Below are 23,399 nucleotides of genomic sequence, written 5' to 3' on the forward strand. Positions count from 1 at the left end.
GTTCCTCCATTGTTCTAGGAGACCAGTTTGAAAGGGCATGAGATCCATTGTGCCCATTTGTTCATCGGAATGGTTGAGGTCATCATACGGAGAAGTGGCAGGTACAACTTCTTTCGAGCTGCTGACATCGTATTTAGGATGCAGGACATCTTGTCTTCCTGTAATGACACCATTAGAGTATCTACTTTTGCACCTAGGTACACCAGAGACTGAGTGGACACAAGGTGACTTTTCTCTTTATTGATCAGCCAACCAAAGCTTTCCATTGTCAACATGGTTATCTTCCGGTGTGCCAGGAGTGTGTCCTTGTCTTGATTTAGGGGAAGAATGTCGTCCAAATAATGATCTATTCGGATGCCCTGCTACCTCAGGTATGCCACCAGGGCCACAAAGATCTTTGTGAATACTCTAGGAGATGTGGTCAGCCCAAAGGGCAGGTATACAAACTGGAAGTGGAGCTTTCCCCCTGCGAACCATAGAAACCTCTGACAGATCGGAGCAACTGGCACCTGGAAATAAGCATTCTTGAGGTCCACTGACAGAAGACAATCTCCTGGCTGAATGACCTTCAGGATAGTTTTCAGCGATTACATCTTGAATAGATCCTTCTTGATGAACCTTTTGAGACCCCTGAGGGTTATCCCTGGCTTCCCAGCCCCTAACTTTTTCTGCACCAAGAACAGAGGCGAGCAGATTCCAGAAAAACCCTCTTGCTGGGGGACGGCGATTATCGCCCCCTGTTTTCAGGAGGGTTTCTATGTGCTCCCAAAAGACATCCTGTTTTTTCTTTGATGAAGGCATCTTCGTTGAGACAAAAATTCTGCGAGGATGTTTGAGGAACTTCCAGCTGTGACTGTACCTGATGGTAGAAATCACCCAAGGTTCCTTTATATTTTGTGCCCACACTTGACAAAGCTTGAATAACCTGGCCCCTACATGACAAATGTAAGTTGGTAGATAGTCAAAAAGAGTTCGGCCATTGCCGACATTCCCTTCCTGGCCTGTAAGACTTAGCGTTTCTGCCTCTGGTTCTTGTTGAATTTCTAAAAGCTGCACCTCTCCAGCGAAGCAACCTTTGATGCTGTGGAATAAACCCTGATTTTCCACCAGTTGCCTTAGCAATAGTTGTGTCTAACTTGTTTCCAAAAATGGATTTTCCCTCAAATGGTATCTTACACCATTCCTGTTTGGATGCTAGGTCAGCCACCCAGGGTCTCAGCCATAGGGCTCTTCTGGCAGTTACTGCATTTAGCATAACTTTGGCCAACATCCTAAACAGATCAATAGATGCCTCAGCCATAAAAGGAGCTGTTAGCTTCAAACTGGCGAATGAGGCTAGGGCTAGATCATTCTCCACCGCCATTTCCGATTTCTGAATCCAGGCCCTCTATGGCCTTAGAAATAGAGGCTAATGAGAAAATATAGGAACCCAATAGGTTCTAAACCTGCGTAAATCAATAACCAAAAAACAAATAAAGTACAATAAAGAGCTGCAGGTTTTAAAGTGTAAAAAACACATATACCGTAAAAAGAAACAAAGAAACCGCGCTCTTACATCATAAAATGCATATCACCATAGTGAATAAACAATAGTGAATAGACAAATAAATAAATACATCTTCATTTAAATTATAAAAAATACATAAAGATTGTGAAGTCCATATATAATCCTACGCGTGACTAGCATCCTCAGTGAGTATAGGAGTATAGGAAAGGTTCCTCTCCACCAGCATGCAAATGCACTATACACTCACCAGACTTAATTGATCCCTTTTACAGGGAGTCAAATTGGGCATATGGGAAAATCCGAGATGTCGTACTTGAGGTCACAGGAATGATTTCAAACCGCTGCTTTCATCCATTCAATATGTATATAAATAACCTATTCAAAGCTCCAGTGTTGCCATATAGAGAGGGAGAGGAAGAAACACTCTCATGGTGTATGTATATCAAATCATTTATTTAAAAAAGAAGGTTGTACTCCACCTACATCAAAGAAGACAGGGATCAGCATGTATTATACAGGAATTGCCGGTTTGGACGTCAGACATAGACAGAAGAAACGGCTGGAACACAGGTGGAGCGAAAGAAAACAAACAGAAGGCACCTCTAAGTGCAGAAAAAAAAATACTTTTATTGCCAAAGGATAAAAATGCACTTACTAGCATTAAAATAAACCAGGCTCATCATAGGATGTGGCAAGGAATCCAGTGACAGGTGGTCCCAGGGGTGGTCCAATGTGCAGCCTGATGGTGAAGATCCCAACCGACCAGCAGAGGGGGGCCGCAGGAGAAAGAACCAGGAAGGACGGCCGTGCAGCCGGGACCAGCGTGGAACACAAATGCCAGGAAGTGATGTCAAATGGGGGGGTATGCGTTTCAGAGCGTCGACTGGCTCCTTCTTAATGCCAATAACTCAGACACATGGCCGTGTCTTTATATACCACTGGGGGCAAGGTCATAGGCAGGACCATGGGCGGGAACTGGGACAGCAGCAGCTCGGAATGTAGATTTATACATAAAAGGCATAGGTAAAAGGCGATGAATAAATATAGATACTAAATAATACTAAATAAAATTATATGTGAAAAAAATACATACTGAGGGGAATGGTACAGTGAAATGGAATTATTGAAAATATGAAAGAATGTCAGTTAAGTGGCACAAAAAAGACAAAAGAACACAAAAGAATGAAGGGGGGCCAGTGGAACTACAGATGCCAGTAAGGCACATACAAAACAATGGGGGGGGGGGGAAGAAGAAAAATAATAATAAATGAGAGGGCAGACAATGAATATATAAAGGACTATTTAAAATAGTGCAAATATGTATATGTATACGTGTAGTATGTATATAAGAATGACCAGCAGAGGGCGCACATTAAATCAAGGGAAACATGATATTGTATAGATGACAAATATGGATTTTATGCAACCAATAATGAATAAATGGATAAACAGCACTATATGCGTGTGGGGTATATGAATATAAGCTATATGGACTTGCAGTTACAAGTACAGATACATGTTAATAAAGTCTCCACTATCTGTATATGGGATATAGGTGAACCAGGAAGAAACATTCAAAATGACTATATAAAAAAAGTGAATTTGACAGCTATAACAGTGTATTTACTTCCAGCTCCTCATTAAGCCCCCCCGGAGACAAAACATCCAAAGAATAAATCCAGTAGGTCTCCCTCTGGCACAGCTTCCGAAAACGCTCGGCCTGGGGGAGATCTCTGGACATGGCCTCAATAACCCAGACCCTCAAGCCTTCAGTGGACTTGGCGTGATGTTCCAAGAAGTGTCTGGGCACACTGTATATTTCTTTGCCCTCAGTGATAAAACAGCGATGCTCGCCGAACCATTTTTGTAATGTCCTTATGGTCCGACCGACATAGGAGAAGCCACATGAACATGATAGACAATAGACTACATATTCGGATGAGCACATATGGAATTCCTTAATGGGGTATGTTTTACCTTTCAAGTGAAACACGTGAAACGCACACGTGAGCCTAACTTCCTTTACAAAAGGTTGGACTAGGGTGAAGTCAAAACCATCATACTGGTAATCCTCCTCTTCAGAAAAAGCTGCATTTGAAGCCAAAGGACCCTGTGCCTCTGGATTCACCTGAGTGGCTGGAGGCACTTGAGGTGATAAGGAGCGTGAGGTAGATGGAACTGGAGCAGCTGAAGCCTGCGTCTGTGATGCAACTGTCTTTAGTGTTTCTTCAAACGCCTGCTTCATCAGTGACACCATTTCCTTTTTATCAGGTTCTTGGTCTTTGGTTGCTTCTTTGAAGCAATCCTCACAAGCTGTCTTGCTTGGCATGGCCCTTTTAGGGAAAGCCCACTATCCTCCTGGTCTGGGCTGCTGATGATGTGAGTCTCTGCGGTATCGTGACGCAGAGAGCTAACACCTCGAGGCAGAATGGGAATGAGAAGCATCTGTCCTTCTGCGGGAGCGTTGGTCTTCACATGAGGTTGAATGTCTCCTATTCCTTCCCGGGCTTTTTTCTTCTTATCGCCGAGAAGAACCATAACAGAGACCTAAGGAGCTGGGATAGCACAGACAGGCATGAGGAATTAGACGGGAAATATCGGGGTCATTAGAAATGCATCCATTGACATCTCCCCTACCTTCTTTGTGAGCGCTGATCTTTAGAGGGGGTAGGCATGTTGGTCCTGCTGTAATAAAAACGAAGAACCAGCATGAGAAAAAGTCAAACAAATACAGCAGGCAACATACAGGATTAAACCTTGCAGTTGCAAGTAATACCTGGGGGGAGGAGCACAGCAGGCACAGGCAGACTGCACAGAGCATACACAGTGCACAGCAGTAGCAGTAGATGCTTCTTAGGCAGAAGCATCATAAAATTTGGCTCCCTTAAGCCTGGCTTCACCTCCCCCTCCACTGATTGATAGGGTGGCTCTGCCATACCTCCCAACTTTTGAACTTAAGAATGAGGGACACTTGACTGAGGTAAAGACCTGCGGCATGCTACGTAAGCCTCTGCAAAAAAATGGGCGTGGCCAAATCAGCTTCTGTTAAGACAATGAATACTTAGGTCAGAAGTATGTAATGTAGAATATAGTGTACATCAGCCTTTTTGACACCGGTGACCAGTTCCGTGGGGGGTGTTGGCCGTGTGTGATTTGTTGGGGCAATGGCTGCTTTTAGCGCTTTAATTATCACGACACCATAGTTCATATGGTGTCAGGATGATTGAAACGCATTATTTCTGTAGCACCCTACAAGGTAGGTGCTAGGCAAAGTATAGTGGGCCTTGTCTGCCTAACAGCAGGGCCATGATTTTCAGCTGGGCTGTCATGTCTCCCAGGTGTGGCTGCTAAGAGGGGAGTCTCCCCACTGGCTCCATTAGAGGATTCTCATTGGGCAGTGGAGGAAACCCAATCAGAGGCCCATTCAGGCCTGTATCTACCCCAGAAGGCAGATTCTGCTGCAGAGGATTCTGGGAGTGGGTATAAGTTTAAGGGGAACGCATGACGCAGTGTCTTTGGTGGGAAGCAGAGTCCCAGGAGGGAGAGTACGGCTGTCTCTCCTCCTGTCAGAAGGATCGGGTGTCTCGGGTGGTTGCCTGAGAGTACAGAGAGAGCTGAGCTGATCTGCAGAGAAGATCCAATGTGCCGAGGACCAGTGGAGATAGAGGGGTTCAGTTCCAGGAAAGCATTCCAAGTTCGTGAGTACTGTGAATTGCCCCTGAGGGTCTGCCTGGTGTAGAGGGGACCACTCCGGTGAAGGTCCCAGGGATCCAAGAGTGAGCTAGTGTCAAGGGGTTGCCTAGTGAGAGGACCCTGAAGTGTCAGAGGGGATGCCTAGTTAGAGGGCCCTGAAAGTGTAGAGGGGGCGCCAGCGGTTGGGCCCTGAAGAGTCAAGTGTACAGTGTGCAGTGTACAGTATTAGGGTTGCAGCAGCACAAGCAGTTACAAGGAGCTACCACAGTCAGTGAAGGGCTGGAGGGAGCCATTTGCAGGACTTTTGAGCTAGACAGAGTGCCAAGAGTCAAGTGTTACTATAGTCCTGGATCTTCTGAGTTAACCAAGGAGTTAAAGTCGAAGTTTCAGCACATTTCAGCAAAACAGTATTTTCAAGCGCCAGGGAGTGTTGGTCGGCATACAGCTGGCGTCAGGACAGCGCTAACAGGCATTTTTCTACAAAGTGTCCCAGTTAAACCTAGTTGAGCCAGAGGAGTATCCCACTCATTCCCTTCTCCCATCCCCATTACAAAATAAACAAAACAACCAAAGATGCCGGAATGGTCATTGTCTCAGCTCTCATACTTGGGTTTTCAACTTAAATGTGTTGGAAGTGTTACCGGTAACAATGGCAGACCCACATCAGGCCCAATGCCTGGAAATCCTGCTACATTTCTATAAATAAAATAAATAAAATTAAATAACTGAACTCATCATAATGCAGAATCACTGGGAGCCCTGAGCATATCACTTGCCACCATTGCCTGCCACCAGATACAGCATGTCACAGCATGGCACATTACATGGAAGGCACAGACCTCAATGCACGTTACATGGAAGAAACAGACAGCAATGCACGTTACATGGAAGGCACAGATCGCATTGCACATTACATGGAAGGCACAGATCGCATTGCACATTACATGGAAGGCACAGATCACATTGCACATTGCATGGCACAATCAGTCCCTCTTTCCCCCCACCTTAGTCTCTCAAAGTGTACAGAACTCCCCCCTCCCTCCTCACTAAATTCATAGACTTCAGCAGCATGGGAGATTTCCACTCTCTGGGGCTCCTGGTGGTTTAGACTACTTCATCGCCCTGCCCCCGCAACCCACCCCCAGAGAGATGCCTGCAGTTCCCGGACTTTGAGAGGATCTGTATGTTAGCTCCTGTAACAGGAGCCAGGCAGAAAGCAGAGACAGGCGCAGCTGCAAAGGTTGAGATATCAATTCTGGTGGTGTGACTGACCAAGGCAGACCACACTCCTCCCAAAAAAACACTTTTGCTGCTCTGCACTGCACTACTACCACTCCATCTTGTCCCGGCCCTGTGTGCCATTACCTTACCTGCCAGGAGCCACTGGGAGCTAGGAAGTAGGAGTCGGAACTGGGGGGGGGGGGGCGGAACTTGGAGGTGGAGTTTTGCCTGCCTGCAAAACGTCAGCGGTCCTAGCAACATATGGCTGCAAAAAAGATTAAGGCATGGGAAAGAAGCAGTTGGTGCCCCTGCTGACAGAAATCATCCCTAGGTGCAGTGTGTGAGAGCATACATTGCATTCGTTGTGGAAAATTTCACTGACTGCAGCCTAGTGCCCAAACTTATTCTGGGACACCAGCACAGATCTGCGGGACCCTGGGACTTACTTGCAGTCTCGGGACAGTCCCGCAGAATCCGGGACGATTGGGAGGTATGCTCTGCATATGCCCAGAGCAGAGACCTCCAGCGTGCACTCCATGCTGGCCCGCATCTCAATCCTGGAAGTACAGAAAAGAGCAGGGATCGAGTGCGGCTCGTCCCTAGCAGCAGACACAGCGATCTGCCAGCCACTACAGTGCCCCAACAAGCCGCTGCCACTGAACGGACCCAGCCATCCATCAGCAGCCACCCGAGGCACCAGTGGGTAGCTGCCATAGAAGGGATCAGCCTTCCAACAGTGGCCGCAAGAGAGCCACAGCAAGCCACCCCAGCACCCCACAATCTGGCTTTTTAACCACTTCAGCCCCGGAAGGTTTTACCCCCTTAATGACCAGGCCATTTTTTGCGATTCGGCACTGTGTTGTTTTAACTGACACTTCCGCGGCCATGCAACGCTGTACCCAAATACAATTAGTGTCCTTTTTTCCACACAAATAGAGCTTTCTTTTGGTGTTATTTGATTACCTCTGCGGTTTTTTGTTTTTGCGCTATAAACAGAAAAAGAGCATCAGTTTTGAAAAAACACCAATATTTTCTACTTTCTGCTATAAAACATTCCCAACAAAAAATTGGCGCGCACGCTGCCAAAACCACGTGTACATAATCACGTAGATCTACGTGATTATGCACAGCTGAGACACCCTGCCACAGTAAATCTGCATGGGGCGGTCGGCAAGTGGTTAAACACAACATGATGCCACCCTGAGGACCAGCAGTGGGGCTCCCTGTCAGAAGTGCTGTTAGCAGAAAAAGCAGGGACTGTGTCCAGCAGCAGGCCAGATATGGATGAACAGCCAGCAATTAGACCAGCTAGGAAGGGAGATGCCACTTGTCCTGACCATAAGAGGTAAAAAGGCTGAGGTGAGCTGAAAATTAAATAGATATTTCTTGATCACGTAGGGGGTGGGCGGGGCCTCACCCAAGTGTGCTGATACGGAACTCTCAGGAAAAGGAGTGTTGGAAAGGTTGCAAGGAGTGCAGGGGTGAGATAATACAAAGTCAAGGGTTTTCTAATTAAGTGTTTAGACATGTGAGGTCTATTGTTTTAGTCCAAAAGAGGAGGATAGCGTAAGGGATAGTGGGTGCAGGTATCCAGCGGCAGTAGTAATGACCAGTTTAGTGTAGCCGAACTTATGGAACTGAAATCAGACTGAATATGATTACAATGAAGCTTAATAATACAAACAACACCTATTCAACACCAGGAGGCCATAAGCCAAGCAAAATTGAAAAAGAAACATGACAGTGAAGCAAACCTAAACCAAACCAAACTACTGTATATAAACAAATACAATGAGCTAGAAAAAAAGGCGAGGGACAGAGGGGAAGGTGAGGGATTTGTGGGGATAGAAGGATTTCACCTTCTTTGTGGGGATAGAAGGATTCCACCTGCACCTCATTTTTATTTATTGAGGTCCCGGTGATTGTGGTAAAAGGAACACCTACCGTCTAAGGGTAACATACTAATTATACATATGATGGTATGACTATGGACATTATATCCTATTATGTTCATCTGAACTGCCTGCTAACCTGATAATGACATTGGCCTGATCTTTGTCTACCCCCTGTCCCAATCTGCTTCTCTATGTATCATATGTCTACCTGGCATGCCTTTATCGTGCCAGTAGGGCAACCCTGAGAACCATGACCTGGGATTCTAACATACTGCAATCTGTGTAACCTCTGCTATGTAGGAGGTCTTAGTAAAAACATAACACCCGTTAAATTTTACCTACCACTAGTTACATAGGAAACCTGCTTTAGTCTCTAGATACCCCAACATGCTATTGTCATTGGATTTCAGTGCTCTAGGATTTTGCTAAATTATCTATTTATGACCAAGAATCCCTTGTTGTTTGTTAGAGTGAGTGGGTTCTACTTTTGGCGGGCCTGTACCCATATTCTTATAATTAAACACTTTTTTGCGAAATGCAGAAAATATTTCCTTTGATGTCTCTTTATCCATAAAAGTCTGTGCATCTTTACAATTAATTTATGGTCAAGCAATAAAATTACAGAATGAAGTGGTTTCATTTTACCAACATTTTGTTGAATGTCCTGTACCCTTTACTTGGGGCTATGTGGTCTGTATGTCAATATAGGTAAAATGTTTTTATTTAGACTTCATGTTTGAGAAAAATAGATTGAGCTACACTGACACCTGTGCGTTTTTTCATGCAGTGCATTTTTAGAGCATTAATATCACTCTCTATGGAAGGTGAATTTTGCTGGAGACAACACCAAAAGATGTGTGGTGTATGCATGTAGCCTAAGCTGAAAAGTGAAAATTGATATAGAGGGCATCTTTAGTTTCAGTTGCAGGTCACAACTGGACTAGAAATGTCATTACATTTTATTGAAATTGTTGCTAACACCAAAACTTCTTTTGTTAGTTTTGGAGAGAAAGGTTAAAATGTCCCTTAGGCTTTTTATTGCTGTCTGTGACCCTACTGGAAAGATTTTCTCTCTGTGTTTGTGCCGGTGACCATTGTCACAGGGACAGAAAATGAAAGAGAATCCAAAATTCTACAGCTCTCACCAGAAGAGGAGGTGAAATGAAATATTCCAATAGGGACAACTTTTTGTGCCATCTGTATATTTATTTTATTTATTTATTTCAGGTTCTTATATAGCGCTGTCAATTTACGCAGCGCTTTACATATACATTGCATCTTCACATCAGTCATACAAAAAAGGGATTTCCCATCATTTTGTGAAGATTTAAAATATACATCATATGATATAGATGGGGAAAACTGTCAGGGGTTCATTTATTCATCAAAACAGGAATGGATCAAAATAAATGCAACCACCAGACAATATTAGATTGGTAAAAAAAAAAAACACACAAATTGGATCCTTTGCCAAAAGAACATCTTTGGCTGGGGAGAATAAGGTGTTTTTTGCTTTTAGTTGTTTTGTGGGTATAAATGCTCAATGAAATAAATAGCACCATATTAAGTTATTTTCTTATTCCCATATCAGCATGACACGCAATGAAAGAATCACTCTTCACTACATAGAGACAATGATAATCCAGTGGACTCATCAGATAACTGATATTCTAAATCGAGACTCTGCACAGAAGATCCTACAAGGTGAACATCCAGGCCCATCAGATGAGCTGGAGTTTTGGACAATGCAGAAAGAAAACTTGCTTAGTGTTCATTACCAGGTAGAAACCAAACAGTGTAAAATGAAACAGTGCTCTTCTCTCAATTACTCACATACTTGTTCTAGGTTTCAACTATGTTGATCAGTAGCTTCTGGTGCAATTTTTTTTAACACTGCTGTTTTTCAGTGCAGGATCTGTCATTTTTTCTCACAATGGGGTTTATATACTAAAGGCAAATAGACTTGTACTCTGCAAGTGCAGTTGCTCCAGGACTTAGTAAACAAGAAAAGCTTCAGTTTGCAAAGAATACCCAATCAAATGCAAGAAAAGAAAAAAATGAAAAAACAGCATTTGTGCTTGCATATGATTGGATGATGGAAGTCAGCAGAGCTTCTGCTCATACACTAAGCTCTGGAGCAACTGCACTGACTGTCAATCATCACTCTCTGCTCTGCCCCTCCAGCGCTCACTGGCCTTGAGCTGGGAGGCTCAACCAGTTGCTGGTCAGAAATATGACCCACATGAGAAGTATGGCCAAACAAGCTTTAGCCATACCTTCCTGTTAGGCTCCATGTACATGGGACGTTAGAAAAAACGTCCTGCAAAGCTATTTCTGACGCCGGGAAAAAGCAGCTGTTAAATGTGCTTTCAGTAGCTTTTTCCATTTGCGTTATTGCACATTTGGCCACGTTGCTTTTAGCAGCGTTTTTCTGCCTCCATTCAAAATCAATGGTTCCCTATGGGAGCCTATTGATTTGAATGGAAGTCGCACCGCAAGTCGGATCCGACTTGCGGCGCGACCTGCACTGTGAGAATCTTGAGGGGGAACTCCACGCCAAAAATGGGAAAAAAGCTGCGTGGGGGTCCCCCCAGGTTCCAAACCAGGCCCTTCGGGTCCGGTATGGAATTTGAGGGTAGCCCCACGCCGTTTTTGGGTCCCCCCCAAAATCCATACCAAACCCTTATCCGAGCATGCAGCCCGGCAGGCCAGGAAAGGGGGGGGGCGAGCGAGCGGCCCCACCCCCCTGGACCACACCAGGCCACATGCCCTCAACATGGGTGGGTGTTGGTGCTTTGGGGCAGGGGGAGCTCTGCACCCCCCACCTCAAAGCACCTTGCCCCCATGTTGATGAGGACAAGGGCCTCATCCCCACAACCCTGGCCGGTGGTTGTGGGGGTCTGCGGGCAGGGGGCTCATCGGAATCTGGAAGCCCCCTTTAACAAGGGGGTCCCCCAGATCCCGGACCCCCTCCCTATGTGAATGGGTATGGGGTACACTGTACCCCTACTCATTCACCACATAAAAGGCAGTGTATGAAAATAACGACAGGAGACGTTTTGGAAAGTTTATTAAAAATCTTCATCCGGCTCTTCTTGTCTTCTCCTCTCCGGTCTTCTGCTCTCTTGCTGTCCGCTCTTCTTGTCTTCTCCTCTCCGGGGTCTTCTGCTCTTTTGCTGTCCGCCCTTCTGCTGTCCTCTCTTCTTTTCTTCTCCTCTCCGGTCTTCTGCTCTTTTTCTGTCGGCTCTTCTTCTTCCTCCGGTCCTCCTCCGACGACGTCTCCGGTGATTATGCCGGTCTCCGGTCTCTGCAGCTTATTATATAGCCATTAGGGGCGTGGCCCCCGATGACATCATCAGGAGACCGCGCCCCCTCATGTCACAGATTTATCAAATAGGAATCTATTTGATTATGAAGATTTATGGCAATCAGTGCCAGATTGGAGAAATGTGTTACACCTTTGTGCTATTTAGATCTTCTTTAAAAACAGGTATTTTCTTCTGGTGAGTAGGGATGATCGAACGGTTCGGGTCCACCATCGGTTCGGCCCAAACATTGGGTGTTCGAGGTTCGGCCGAATTTAGAACTTTTTGCCCAAAAAGTTCGGAATTCTGCAACCAGAACCGACCAAAATGCAATGCTTCAGGAAATGGGCTTTAAAAGCCCGTGATTGGACCAGAACCATTAGCAAAAGACAATTGAGGGGGCAGGAGAATGCTAGGAATGTGATTGGAGTGACTAGGGGGTCCCTAGACCAATCATTAGTGAATACGCCCCCCAGTATATAAGATCGCCCCCGCCAAATTCCTAGCATTCTTGTACGGGACATGGAAGAGAGTGGAATGCTGTTCTGTTCTAATGTGTTACAAAGTGTCATTTAGCTATTTTTAGTGTGAGGAAAGGGATATCTAGTGTAGTTAGAGTGCTCCTTTACACTTAAGTTAGCTTCAAAAATTTAGTTTCTGTAGGGAAAGTGTTAAGTGTAAAGGGACCGTAGTGTAGTGTAGGGTTAACTGACAGTGACTGCTATGGAAGGGTGACAAAACCCTTCCATAGCAGGGTGACCGCTATAGAGAAATGATCATTTCTCTGAGTTGCTTCGGGACAGGAATATGGCTTCTCACCAGCCAAGCATTTTTCATGCTGCAGGGGCTGCCACTGCCAGTGCTTTTTTGAGGACATGTTTGATGTCAGACATGACATCTGAATATGTGTATAGGGGGTATATATACACATATATGTCTGTATATATACCCCTAGACATATATAGGTGTGATAGTAGCAGAAATATATGCTTGCGCTAATGAAATCATTTACAGTAATATATTTCTGCTACTATCACACCTATATATGGCTAGGTGTCTATATACATATAATTATGTGTGTATATATACCACTATACACAAGTTCAGATGTTTTGCCTGCCTCAAAAGAACCCCAAAAAATGCCAAAAAAAACGCTAGCGTCAAAAAAAAAATGCCCAGGTGTGTTTTTGCTGGCATTTTTTGGGGGTTTTTGGAGGCAGGCAAAACATCAGAACTTGTGCACAGTACCACTATAAACAAGTTCAGATGTTTTTCCTGACTGCAAAGAACCCAAAAAAATGCCTGCTTTGAAACCGGCAAGGTGTGAAAACCGAGAAGAGAAGCCAACCCCCTGAGCTGAAAGTGTTCTAATACAAACAATCTTTTTTTTTATGGTTCTGGACATGCTACAGAGCTGAAACTTCACATGTACACTTTTAGACCCCCCAGATACGAAATCCAAAGTAAAAATCAAAAAATCCCTTTTTTTTTTTTAATTTTTCAATAATTGGCTTTTTTATCAAAAATGACAATTTTTAAGAACTTTTTTGTGTGTGATTTTGTGTCTGGGGGGTCTAAAAGGCGTACCTGTGAAGTTTCAGCTCTGTAGCATGTCCAGAACCAGAAAAAAAGATCATATAGGTGTAAAAGGAGGGTCCCACATCCCTGTTCTACTGAAAAATTATCTTTTTTTTTTTTCATGGTTCTGGACATGCTACAGAGCTGAAACTTCACATGTACACTTTTTAGACCCCCAGATACTAAATCCAAAGTCAAAATCAAAAAATCTCTCTCTTTTTTTTTTTTTTTCAATAATTGGCTTTTTTTATCAAAAATGACAATTTTTAAGAACTTTATTTTTGTGTGATTAATAGTTAATGGGGCATGACCCAGAACCCTAGGGACTTTTTAGGGGCATTTATTGGGTTTTAGGGCTTAAAAATGGTGTTTTTTGATTACCGAAGTTCGGGTCCCATTGATTTCAATGGGGTTCTGAAATCCGGGCCGAACTTTCGGGAAGTTCGGATGTTCTGGCCGAACCGAACTTTTCAAAAGTTCGATCATCCCTACTGGTGAGTTTTAGGCTAAGTTCCGATGGTTGCATGCCCTGAAAAGTGATCTGTGCTGGATCACTTTTCAAAGGGTGGTAGAATAGTAGCATTCTAGACATTCAGGTTGTGATACTGCCAACTCTTCCTGAACGTCTGTTTCTTGACTCCCTTTATATTAGTGTACAACGATTTTGAATGGAAATATTATGCTGCAACGGCAAGCCAAACTCATGGTTGTGGGGCAGACCCATTGACTTCAATAGGCAAGTTTGACAGGCAGTGCTGCCTGTCAACTTGACAAGCTGAGTTAAATTTGCCGTGGGATCGAAGTAAAGCTAGGCATTAAGGAGGTGTAAAAAAACATGGCTGAACCTCCCGTTTTCATTATCTGTCTGAATGAGGCCTAAAGCTGGCCATACACTAGTAGATTTCAGAACAAACTTTCGTATGAATATTCATAGTATTATTTGTACGAAAATTCTCAGTACATTTAATGACTTTGGCGAATCTCATTTGAAAGTACTTCAAAACTTTGGTTGCTTTTAACATTCGATTTTAGAATGAATGTAATTTCCTGAAAAAAATTTCCTTCTGGTTCCTTCAAAACTTCTCACTGTCACTGTAGTCAAAAAAGAACATTAATTTGACCTTGCTAACAATCTGAAAATTGAACCAATGTTTTTAAAACGAAAGATTACTAACTCAATTCTACTACTTCTACTACTAGTGTATAACTAGCTTAACTTACCTCTAGGAAGTGGTTGAGTGTTTCACCTGGAAAGACACATACAATTGTTTGGGAAGCATTGTGCGTAGCTTCTTCAACACTTTTGCTTTTTAAACTTTTTTCACCTCCTTTACTTGTAATGGACTTTTGGTAGTATACTTTGATTTAGAGGTTTTACACTTTTTTTTTATTTCTGTAGTTAAATAGCAGAACTATGATTTCTGATTGGATGCTCTGAATAGTTTGTCTCATTGAATAAAATGCCAATGCTCTGTAGAGAAACACTTCCCTTGCATTGCTACCATTCATATAATGTGTAATTTGGTCTAAGCACACTAAATAATTAAAGGTATGCTATATGATTGATTGCTCTTCATTGCTCTTAGTTTTTTCAACAGAAGTCCCTACTATTATATTGTTTCATTAAAGATGGGTTACACCCATGTACTGAAATTTATATTTTATCTCTTTGTTCTACAGTTGCAGACTACAGAATTCCAAAAAGTGATTGATAAACTGCAAGAAAAGAGGAGCAGCTATTACACTGGTTTCATGGATTTGATCAATAGAGTGGATGAAGGTAGCACAATGTTTGGAGTCACCAAATTCATAGTATACACTAAAGTAAAACTGCAGCTTTTAGTGCATAAGCATTTCTCTAGCTTCTAATGGCTGAACAGTTAGAGCCCCTCCACACTTGTGTGTGGAACAGAAGTTTTTTTTTTTTTTTTTTTTTTTTTTAATACATTTGGTTTAACTCACATGGTCAGTTTGTACAAGCAATACTTACAGGCTTTCTTTAATTTTTCTTTATATTGTTACCATAAATACTAGTCAACATTTAAACTTGCCGACCACCTAACTGCAAATATACGTCTTTAGTTTGACATTAAATACCGGGGTTATGGCTTCAGCTAGATGCCACAACCCTAGTATTTTATTTTTAGTTAAGTGGTCAGCTTTTGCATAAGAGTGATCCAAGCGGCAGATTCACAGTGAGTTCACTTTTGGAAGCAGCATGCTCGTGCGCAGTTGTAAATCCATACGTAGGTCATGCCCACATATGTAAACGGTGATCACACCACTTGTAAGGTATCTGCGCAAACGTCTTAGCGAGAGCAATAATTCTAGCATTAGACCTCCTCTGTAATCCTAAACTATTAACCTGTAGAAAGCTTTAAAGCTTTGACTATGTTGATTTTTTAGGACTATAGTTTGGTGCCCTTCCACAAGCACACGTAATTTTAAAGCATAACATGTTAGATTTCTATTTACTCAGCATAACATCATATTTTATATTGTACAAAAAAATTGGGGTATATGTAATGTTTTTTTTTTTTTATTAAAGTGTATTTTTTCCAAAAAAACTGTGTTTAAAAAAGGCTGCGCAAAAACAGTGTGACATAAAAAATTTCAACAACCACCATTTTACTTTCTAGGGCCTCTGCTAAAAGCTAAAAAAAAAAAAAAATATATATATATATATATATATATATATATATATATATATATATATATATATATAATGTTTAGGGGTTCTAAGTAATTGTCTAGCAAAAAATACTGATTTTAACTTGTAAGCAACAAATGTCAGAAAAAGGCCTGGTCTTCAAGTGGTTAATGACTAAATAGGTATTATATACGGACTGACAAAAAACTAGTGCTCATAAAGTGTTTATTCTCAATCATGTGTAGCACTACTCCCTTGGGAGCTGCTGGTTATGGGTTCCCCTGGGTTACCATTAGCAACAGCATGACAGTTCAACATTTTCCCAAGTGTTTTAGCTCAGTCAGGAAACAGTCCAGTAGCTTTGGTTTTTGTGTTCTTATTGAGAACTTGGGTAGGAGAAGGGAATGAGTGGGATACTCCAACTTATATAACTATGCACAATCTGCTGGGATGACTGAATATTTCTGAATGCGGCAAGGCCCCTGCTTCACCTTGTCAGTAGCGGTGAAGAAGTAATTAATGAACTATCGAGATAAACTTGACTGTACTGCAGAACACTCTTCAGGGCCCTTCCTGGCACCCCCTTGTCCCTATTCTTTATGGTTATCTATAGGTATCTATACGTCTATCTGTAATATTCTCTGTGTGAGCTAACTCCTTGATCCCCTGGCTTCACTGGAGTGGTCCCCCTTGCTGGGCCAGACCCTTTGGCAAACCTCCTGGTACTCACGGACACAGTTTTTCCCAAGAGACTCTGCCAGCAGCTCCACTGTGAGCACTCTGGAGCATCTGCAGCTCAGCTCCACACCCGGTTCACTAGGCCGACTGCTTAAGACCACTTTCCTCTCAAACTGCAGGAGGAAAGACAGCCGTCCACCTCCTCCTGGGACTCTGCTTCCCACCAAAGACACCCTGTCACATGTCCCCTCAGTATTTATGATCAATCCCAGGATGCCTTGCAGGAATGCCCTCCCACTGGGACTGTCATAAAACCTGATGTGTCACTGGCTGGGTTTCCTCCACTGTCCAACAAGCTCCCTGATTGGATGCAGTGAGGACACTCCCTCAGACCCAGTGAATCACACCTGGAAACATGTGACAGGCAAACTAATAGCTCAGCCCTCCCTGATAAGCAGCAGGAGCAATAGATGCTTTTTCCTAGCACCTACCTAGGAGGGTGCTACACATGAAATATAAAAACCTAATGCAAACAGGTTCATATCAGGTTCATATTACAGCATATATGTTTATAAGGTACATGTCATAATGGTGGATTAATTAGGCTCTATGATAAAGCTATATAAAAGCCCAATTATGCTGCACACGTTCCAACGTAGAAGCTCATCAAGGACTCATAGGAAACGAATGAGTAGATACAGCCTGACACACATCAATTACTTACATGGTGTGCTGCATAAGCCAATTTTTTATGTAGGTCCCAAGTGAGGATCCGCACACAAAAAAAAACTAACGGACTCCTTTGTTCCCTTGTGTGTTTTCACAAGTAAGTGTTGTGCTACATTCATGGTCAGGTGTGATTTTTACTGTATGGATGTGCAATAAAGCATCTTCAGTCCAAAAGGAATGTGTCATAATAAATATATAGATGGCAGCAAATGTAGGGACACCCCCTGTCCATGCCAGCTTTCTCAGTATTAGAAACTGAACTCTGGGCACAAAAACTTTTGTTTAAAAATATTCCTTAATAACCACAAAGGATATACATCCACTTTGTGTGGCAAAATGCCTTGACAAATCCAGGCATTATATTGTAAAAATAGCGATATCAGCACTGTACTGTACATCACCTGAGCAGAGAGCAGAGCTGTGGGAGGAGCCCAGCAGGCCCACCCCCTACAGGCTTCCTGCAGAAAACTACAGGAAGGGGCAGAGACAAGACCAGTCACCCTGAACAAGAAGAGAGAGCAGCAGAGACCAGTCTTTATTACAGGAAGCTCCTGCTCAGAGATAAAGTTTCATACTGGATTACTGCACAGACCTGGAAGAAGTACACAAAGCAAACTAAGATTTATGAAAGAATGCACATGACTTTCATATTTAGACAATATTTGCTCAGCTTTAAAATGGTAGTAAAGTCATATAAAAAAAAAAAAATTGGGCCCCCTGCAGATTTGTGTTAGTTTGCACTGCACAATAGCACATTATAGCGGACTTACCTGTTTAAACGCAGCCCTCAAGCATTGCTCTGTCAATGCTCCAGCAGGTCCTGATTTTTGGGGCATAGATGGATAAAGTCAGTGCCGCTGTTCCCCTGCACCTTGGGGGATGGAGGAGGGGTTGGGGGTGCCTCATCAGGATGGCTGTACGGGGCCCCATGGTTTCTAACAGCAGCCCTGCTGACAATGCTACTTAGGTAAGTAGTTTATATTAAGAGTACTTACAGATGCACTGTTTCCTGAAGCAGTTTGAGAGCTCTAAGTAAAGATATCGTAACCACAATTGTGCATGAAAATTCACACTTCTGGGAGTGAATGATAACAGTGCTGCCACCTCCACAGTGCCTACTGCTGCTCTCAGTAGTGCAACCAGAAATGAGATGACAGTCCAGAAATTTGCACCACTTAAAACTAAGTCAGCACTGCCGGGTCCTGTGTTTCTGTCCTCCCTGCCCCTAAATAGTAAAGATTGTCCAAAAATCTATCATAAATACTGCAGTATCCTGCAACAACGTAAAATAATGTATTGGCTCTTACATACTTCAAACCTCCTTACAAACCATCAGGAAAATACATTATAACTAATTTAGCTGCAGTGGTTGTATAGAAGGAGATCACCCCAACAGATAACTTTTATATTCAATACATTCGCTGGGATCTGATTGGTTGCTATCATCTTGTCTTTTACTCTATCATCATTCATGATTAGTTGAATCACCCACCGACCTTTGTTACTCCTTGTGGTATTGGCATTACATCCATGGTTGAGCTCTTATGTCTACCCCTGTGCCACTACTTCTACAAGAGCATTTTACTCTGCTTGTTACAAAGTTCAAGATGCAGGCGCAGCGGGTTGCAGCAGATAGATTCATCACTGGAGTCACCAAGATGTAAAGGAAGCTAGTGGACAATTTAATTTTGAGATTCTACAAAATACCATTTTTGGCTAGAATAACAATTTAATAAGTAAAATCTCTGATTGTATATTTTGTTTTTCTGCAGCTTTTACCGAAGCACAAGAGATTGAACTGTATCTTAAGCCTTTAAAGTTTTACATTGCCCACTTGGAGGAATCAAACTTCCCAGACATTGAGGATTTCTTCTTGCCACTATTCCATACCATATTTCTAATATGGACCAATTCCCTCTATTACTGTACCCCTCAACGCATCATTGTACTTTTGCAAGAGTTCTGCAACCTTCTTATTGACCGGGTAAAAACACTTTGCTCTTTATGACTCTTTATGATTAAGAATTTTGAGCCTTATTTTTAAACAGTACTGTTTGTAATATTCTGAATCTCTACTATTTAGTTTTTTCAGCAGTGTTGTCTTATCTCTCAGAGATGGTTGATCTTATCCATTGTTTAAAAGCGTCCCCAGACCAGAGGTTGTATAACAACAGACTACCTACCTCCTGCCACAACAGAGTGCTGATTAAAGGCTCTCATAAAGCTGTCAAGTAACAAACATGCTGCCAAGACATTATGGAAAAAAGCTAAAAGGTCTGTTAATTGACAGATTTGCACTCTATCAGCAGCCCACCGAATGTCTGTCTTTGGCACTGGGCCCATGCAGGAAAGGACTCCATGGGGGTCCAAAGTCATTCTATAATGTTCTGAGAATGCAAGTATACCGCATAATAACAAGACACATATGCATCTTTGAGAGGTAAGACTGCACTACTGCAGCATAATAAAAAACGGAAACTCTGAAGCCAAGATGCAAAGTTATAAAGTGTTTATTTTTAGGAATGGAAAAAATGAAAAGGAAAGGCTCTGCGTATAACAGTCAATCATATTCTTCCTTTTGTTTTTTGACAAACAAAAGAAAAGTTACAGCTAAAAGCTGGCTTAATTCTGTGGATAGAGGCATGGTATTAGCAAGATGGCATTAACTAATGCTATGATGACCAAAGACTACGACCTACACCATGCAGAGACATCTTTGTACTGAGGTGTGGGTATATGTGGGAATGTTTGGAAAAAAGTTTTAATGAGTGTGTTTTTTAGTAAAATATTAGAAGCAGGTTTTGTTGCCTTAAGAGGCACAATTTTATAGAAAAGTAGTTACCCCTCAATTTGAGCATCTCCTTATAAACCGTTTCAGTGCTTGCAATTTTCTTATCTCAATGTGTGTCCTAAAAATGGATATTGAACCTCCCTAATGCTAAAACCGGCAGACTGTATTGAATTGAATGTTTAAATAGACCGCAAGCTAGAAAAATGGCTTGGAGATTTCGATGCTGCCGCACCTGTTTCTGTCAGTGATTTACTGACCATCTTTCCACAATTTACAACACTCTCTCCCAAAGATTTAAAGTGATCTCTCAATGAGCCGATTTAGATCAATGAATGGTATAAGGCTATAATAGTAACTTACGGGTTTCAACTGTTATTTATCTTGTTTTTTGACAGCATAAATGCTTTGCTTTTTAATTTATTTCTGGTTTTAATAAAATGTCCCAGTAGGGTTAAATATGTAGAAGGACACAGTACTGTAGAGAAGTATTAAATTATTTCATATTTTTTATGACATGCTGCTGACCAGGTCTAATATGTGAAAAAAGTTGTATGTGATACAGATGTGTATGTGTAGGACAGCAAACGTCAATATTTAGGATTACAGGCACAGAATTGCACAAAACGTGGGTAAGACTTCTTTATATCTATGTTAGGTTGATTCAGTGCCCCCAGGTGCCCCTCCTGAGTTTTCAGTGTTAGGCCTTATGCGCACGCCACTTTTAGAAACATTTTTTTTTTAATGCCTCTGAAGGCCGCTCTATATTAACCAAGGAGTTCGTGCACATTGTGGCTTTTAGTTTCTTATTTTAGAGCAGCTTTCAGAGGCATAAAGAAATGTCCCACACCTACATTTAGAGAGAAGCATACCAGCATAATGTACACACATATGCTCATAAGCACACAATTATTTATGTAATTTCATTCTAGTGGCTAGAACTAATGAATATTCTAGCCACTAGAATAAAATCATGTGCATATGCTTCTAAACGCAATAAATGCATATATGCACATAAATATGTATAAAACAGAGCACTTTTTGCAGCACTGGATTAGATCCAGCATAGATGGGATTGTTTTAATATGCCCGTGTGCATGCAGTGTGTGTTTTTGTATTGTTCATTATTCTAAACATTTTTGGAACTGTTTCAAAAGTCTAAGAACTTCCTAATTTCTGAAGAAATCTTTAAAATGGAGTTGGAGGAAGGATTAGAAAGAGTCCAGATGGTTGTTCAGATGTTTCAATGTTTCAAGAAAAAATATTCACTATATGTGGAGAAAGTGGCCCTTGCAGCAAGAAATTATGAAAGAATTAAAATCTGGGATTTCCCATCAAGCCTGATATTCTTCCGATTTGACAGTGTGCTCAAAAGGCTGCTGTATATTGAGGTAAGATATTAAATATATTGTATGAGACAAAATAACTGAGGAAACATAAGAAAACATGCAGGCATGAAATATTTCTGGGCATGGGTGTAATTTTAGTTATAGCAAACATTGTATCACTATAGGGCTTGGTAGCACCAAATTCTAAGACACAAACTATTGCTGGGTAATCTCACAATTGGAGTCAGTTAGAGCTAGTTAGTAATTTAACACAACAGAGTCCACTAAAAAGTAAAAAATCACTTTTGCTTGGGCTAACCTTGAAATACTCCAGACCTTCAATGCGACAATAATCAAAAATAATATACATTCTCATTAAAATGCAATTAATTCCACACAATTCAGCCCACTTGTCTATATTGGATGCCAGTTAAGTCTAGAGATCTGTTGTTGAAAAGTGAACACTAGGCTAAGGAACAAACAAACCGTATTAGTACCCCCCCCCGCCATTTAAAATCAAAAGTCTTAAAAAACTCAGTAGCAATAACAGTAAAAAACTACTTATTGCAGACCCCTGCTTACGGCCCATTTGCCTTCCTGCAGCATCCTGACTTTAATATGTGGGCAGTAGCTCAGTGGTTAGCACTTTTGCCTTGCAGCACTGAGGTCCTCATTTGGAATCCCAGCCAGGACACAGTCTACCTGCGTTGTGCATGCTGGTAGGATAATGGGCTCTTATATGACAGGGACCTTAGACTGTAAGTTCTTTGAGGGCATGTTAATATATCATATGAAAAAGCTTAAGCATGTTGGGGCAAAGTATTCCCTTATTTTGAAATAAGGAGGATATTAGCAAAAAGTCACCTTGTGGTTTTATATTGTCCTGGATCTCTAATACCTTGACCATCATGTCTTAAAGTAAGTGAAATAAAAATGACCAATCAGCTTCTCTCTTTCACTTTTCAATTTTACCTAGATTTATAAAAATGAATAGCTGATTGTTATGAGAAACACAACTTCTTCTTTCACATATTTTCAGCCACGAGGCTCAATTTTATGGTAAGAGATGCATTAATGCCATTATTCCATAACAATAATGATGAGTATTGAATTACAGCATAATGCTAGCAGAATATGAGAAATATCAGGGACTAATTGTTAGTGTTTTTGCAGTCAGTTATACATGTAATAATATATTCAGTGAATCCCCTGGCTGAGCTGGTACTAGTTATTAGCATGGTTATCAGAAAGCTATCTCTAAACCCCAGGCTGACATTGTGCATCTGCTGCATATTCATATAGAGGCTTTCACACCCATTGAATATTCATTTATGAAAATGGAGGCATTTCTAACTGTGCTAATGATGCTTAGCACATCTATTAAACCACAGACATCAGCTAGAGATGATAGAGCACCAGGACATTTTTTTGTAATTATTGTAAGTGTGGCGGATTTTCATGGCTGTGTAAGTTATGTGGAATTGGTCAGCCAGTCAGTACAGCATCCAAATGACTGCAGATTCTATAAAACAGGGGTCAGTGAGAACAATTGCCTGAACACCCACTTTTTGTGCAATGGTTTTCCTTGACATTACGTTTTGTGGATCTGTAAGCATCTGTAGAGTAGCTTGTCAATACAACTACCCATAGCAGTTGCCATTTTTGCCAGATAAAGCAACATTCTCATGTCTATAGGGCAATTATTAGCCCATTAGTTAGTGGACTGCTTTAGAGGGAAATGATAGGCAACCACAGCAGCAGCTGCCTCCACTGCTGGTATTCCAAACATTTGTATTTCTCCATCCATTCCTGGTGCCTGAGAGAGTTGGGATAATGGATAAAAATCGATTTGCTATCAAAGTCTATTGGCAGATTAAGCCCAGTACACAGAAAATGTCCCTTATGGGGAACATCTTAAAATGTTAATTGTGTCTAAGCAATACCTGACAAATGATACTTTTTATCTTTAATTCCCCCTGAAAAGAAAACAGCACCTGTAAAATTTTACCCCCCCCCCCCAAAAAAAA

The 23,399-nt window shown here is 41.9% G+C and overlaps 1 protein-coding gene across 1 annotated transcript in view; it reads left to right on the forward strand.

Moving 5' to 3' along the window:
* The window catches only part of LOC309558730 (dynein axonemal heavy chain 11-like), a gene marked incomplete at both ends in the record, with an annotated part of 1,130,439 nt that overhangs the window by 43,776 nt on the left and 1,063,264 nt on the right, over positions 1-23,399 (forward strand). The window contains 4 exons of the mRNA XM_082261779.1: positions 9,908-10,097; positions 14,880-14,979; positions 19,029-19,240; positions 21,202-21,435. Of these exons, the coding sequence (XP_082117905.1) occupies positions 9,908-10,097; positions 14,880-14,979; positions 19,029-19,240; positions 21,202-21,435 (736 nt within the window). The remainder of the gene's footprint in view (positions 1-9,907; positions 10,098-14,879; positions 14,980-19,028; positions 19,241-21,201; positions 21,436-23,399) is intronic.

This window comes from Pelophylax lessonae, assembly GCF_965119305.1.
Source record: "Pelophylax lessonae genome assembly, chromosome: 6".
Taxonomy (NCBI): Eukaryota; Metazoa; Chordata; class Amphibia; order Anura; family Ranidae; genus Pelophylax; species Pelophylax lessonae.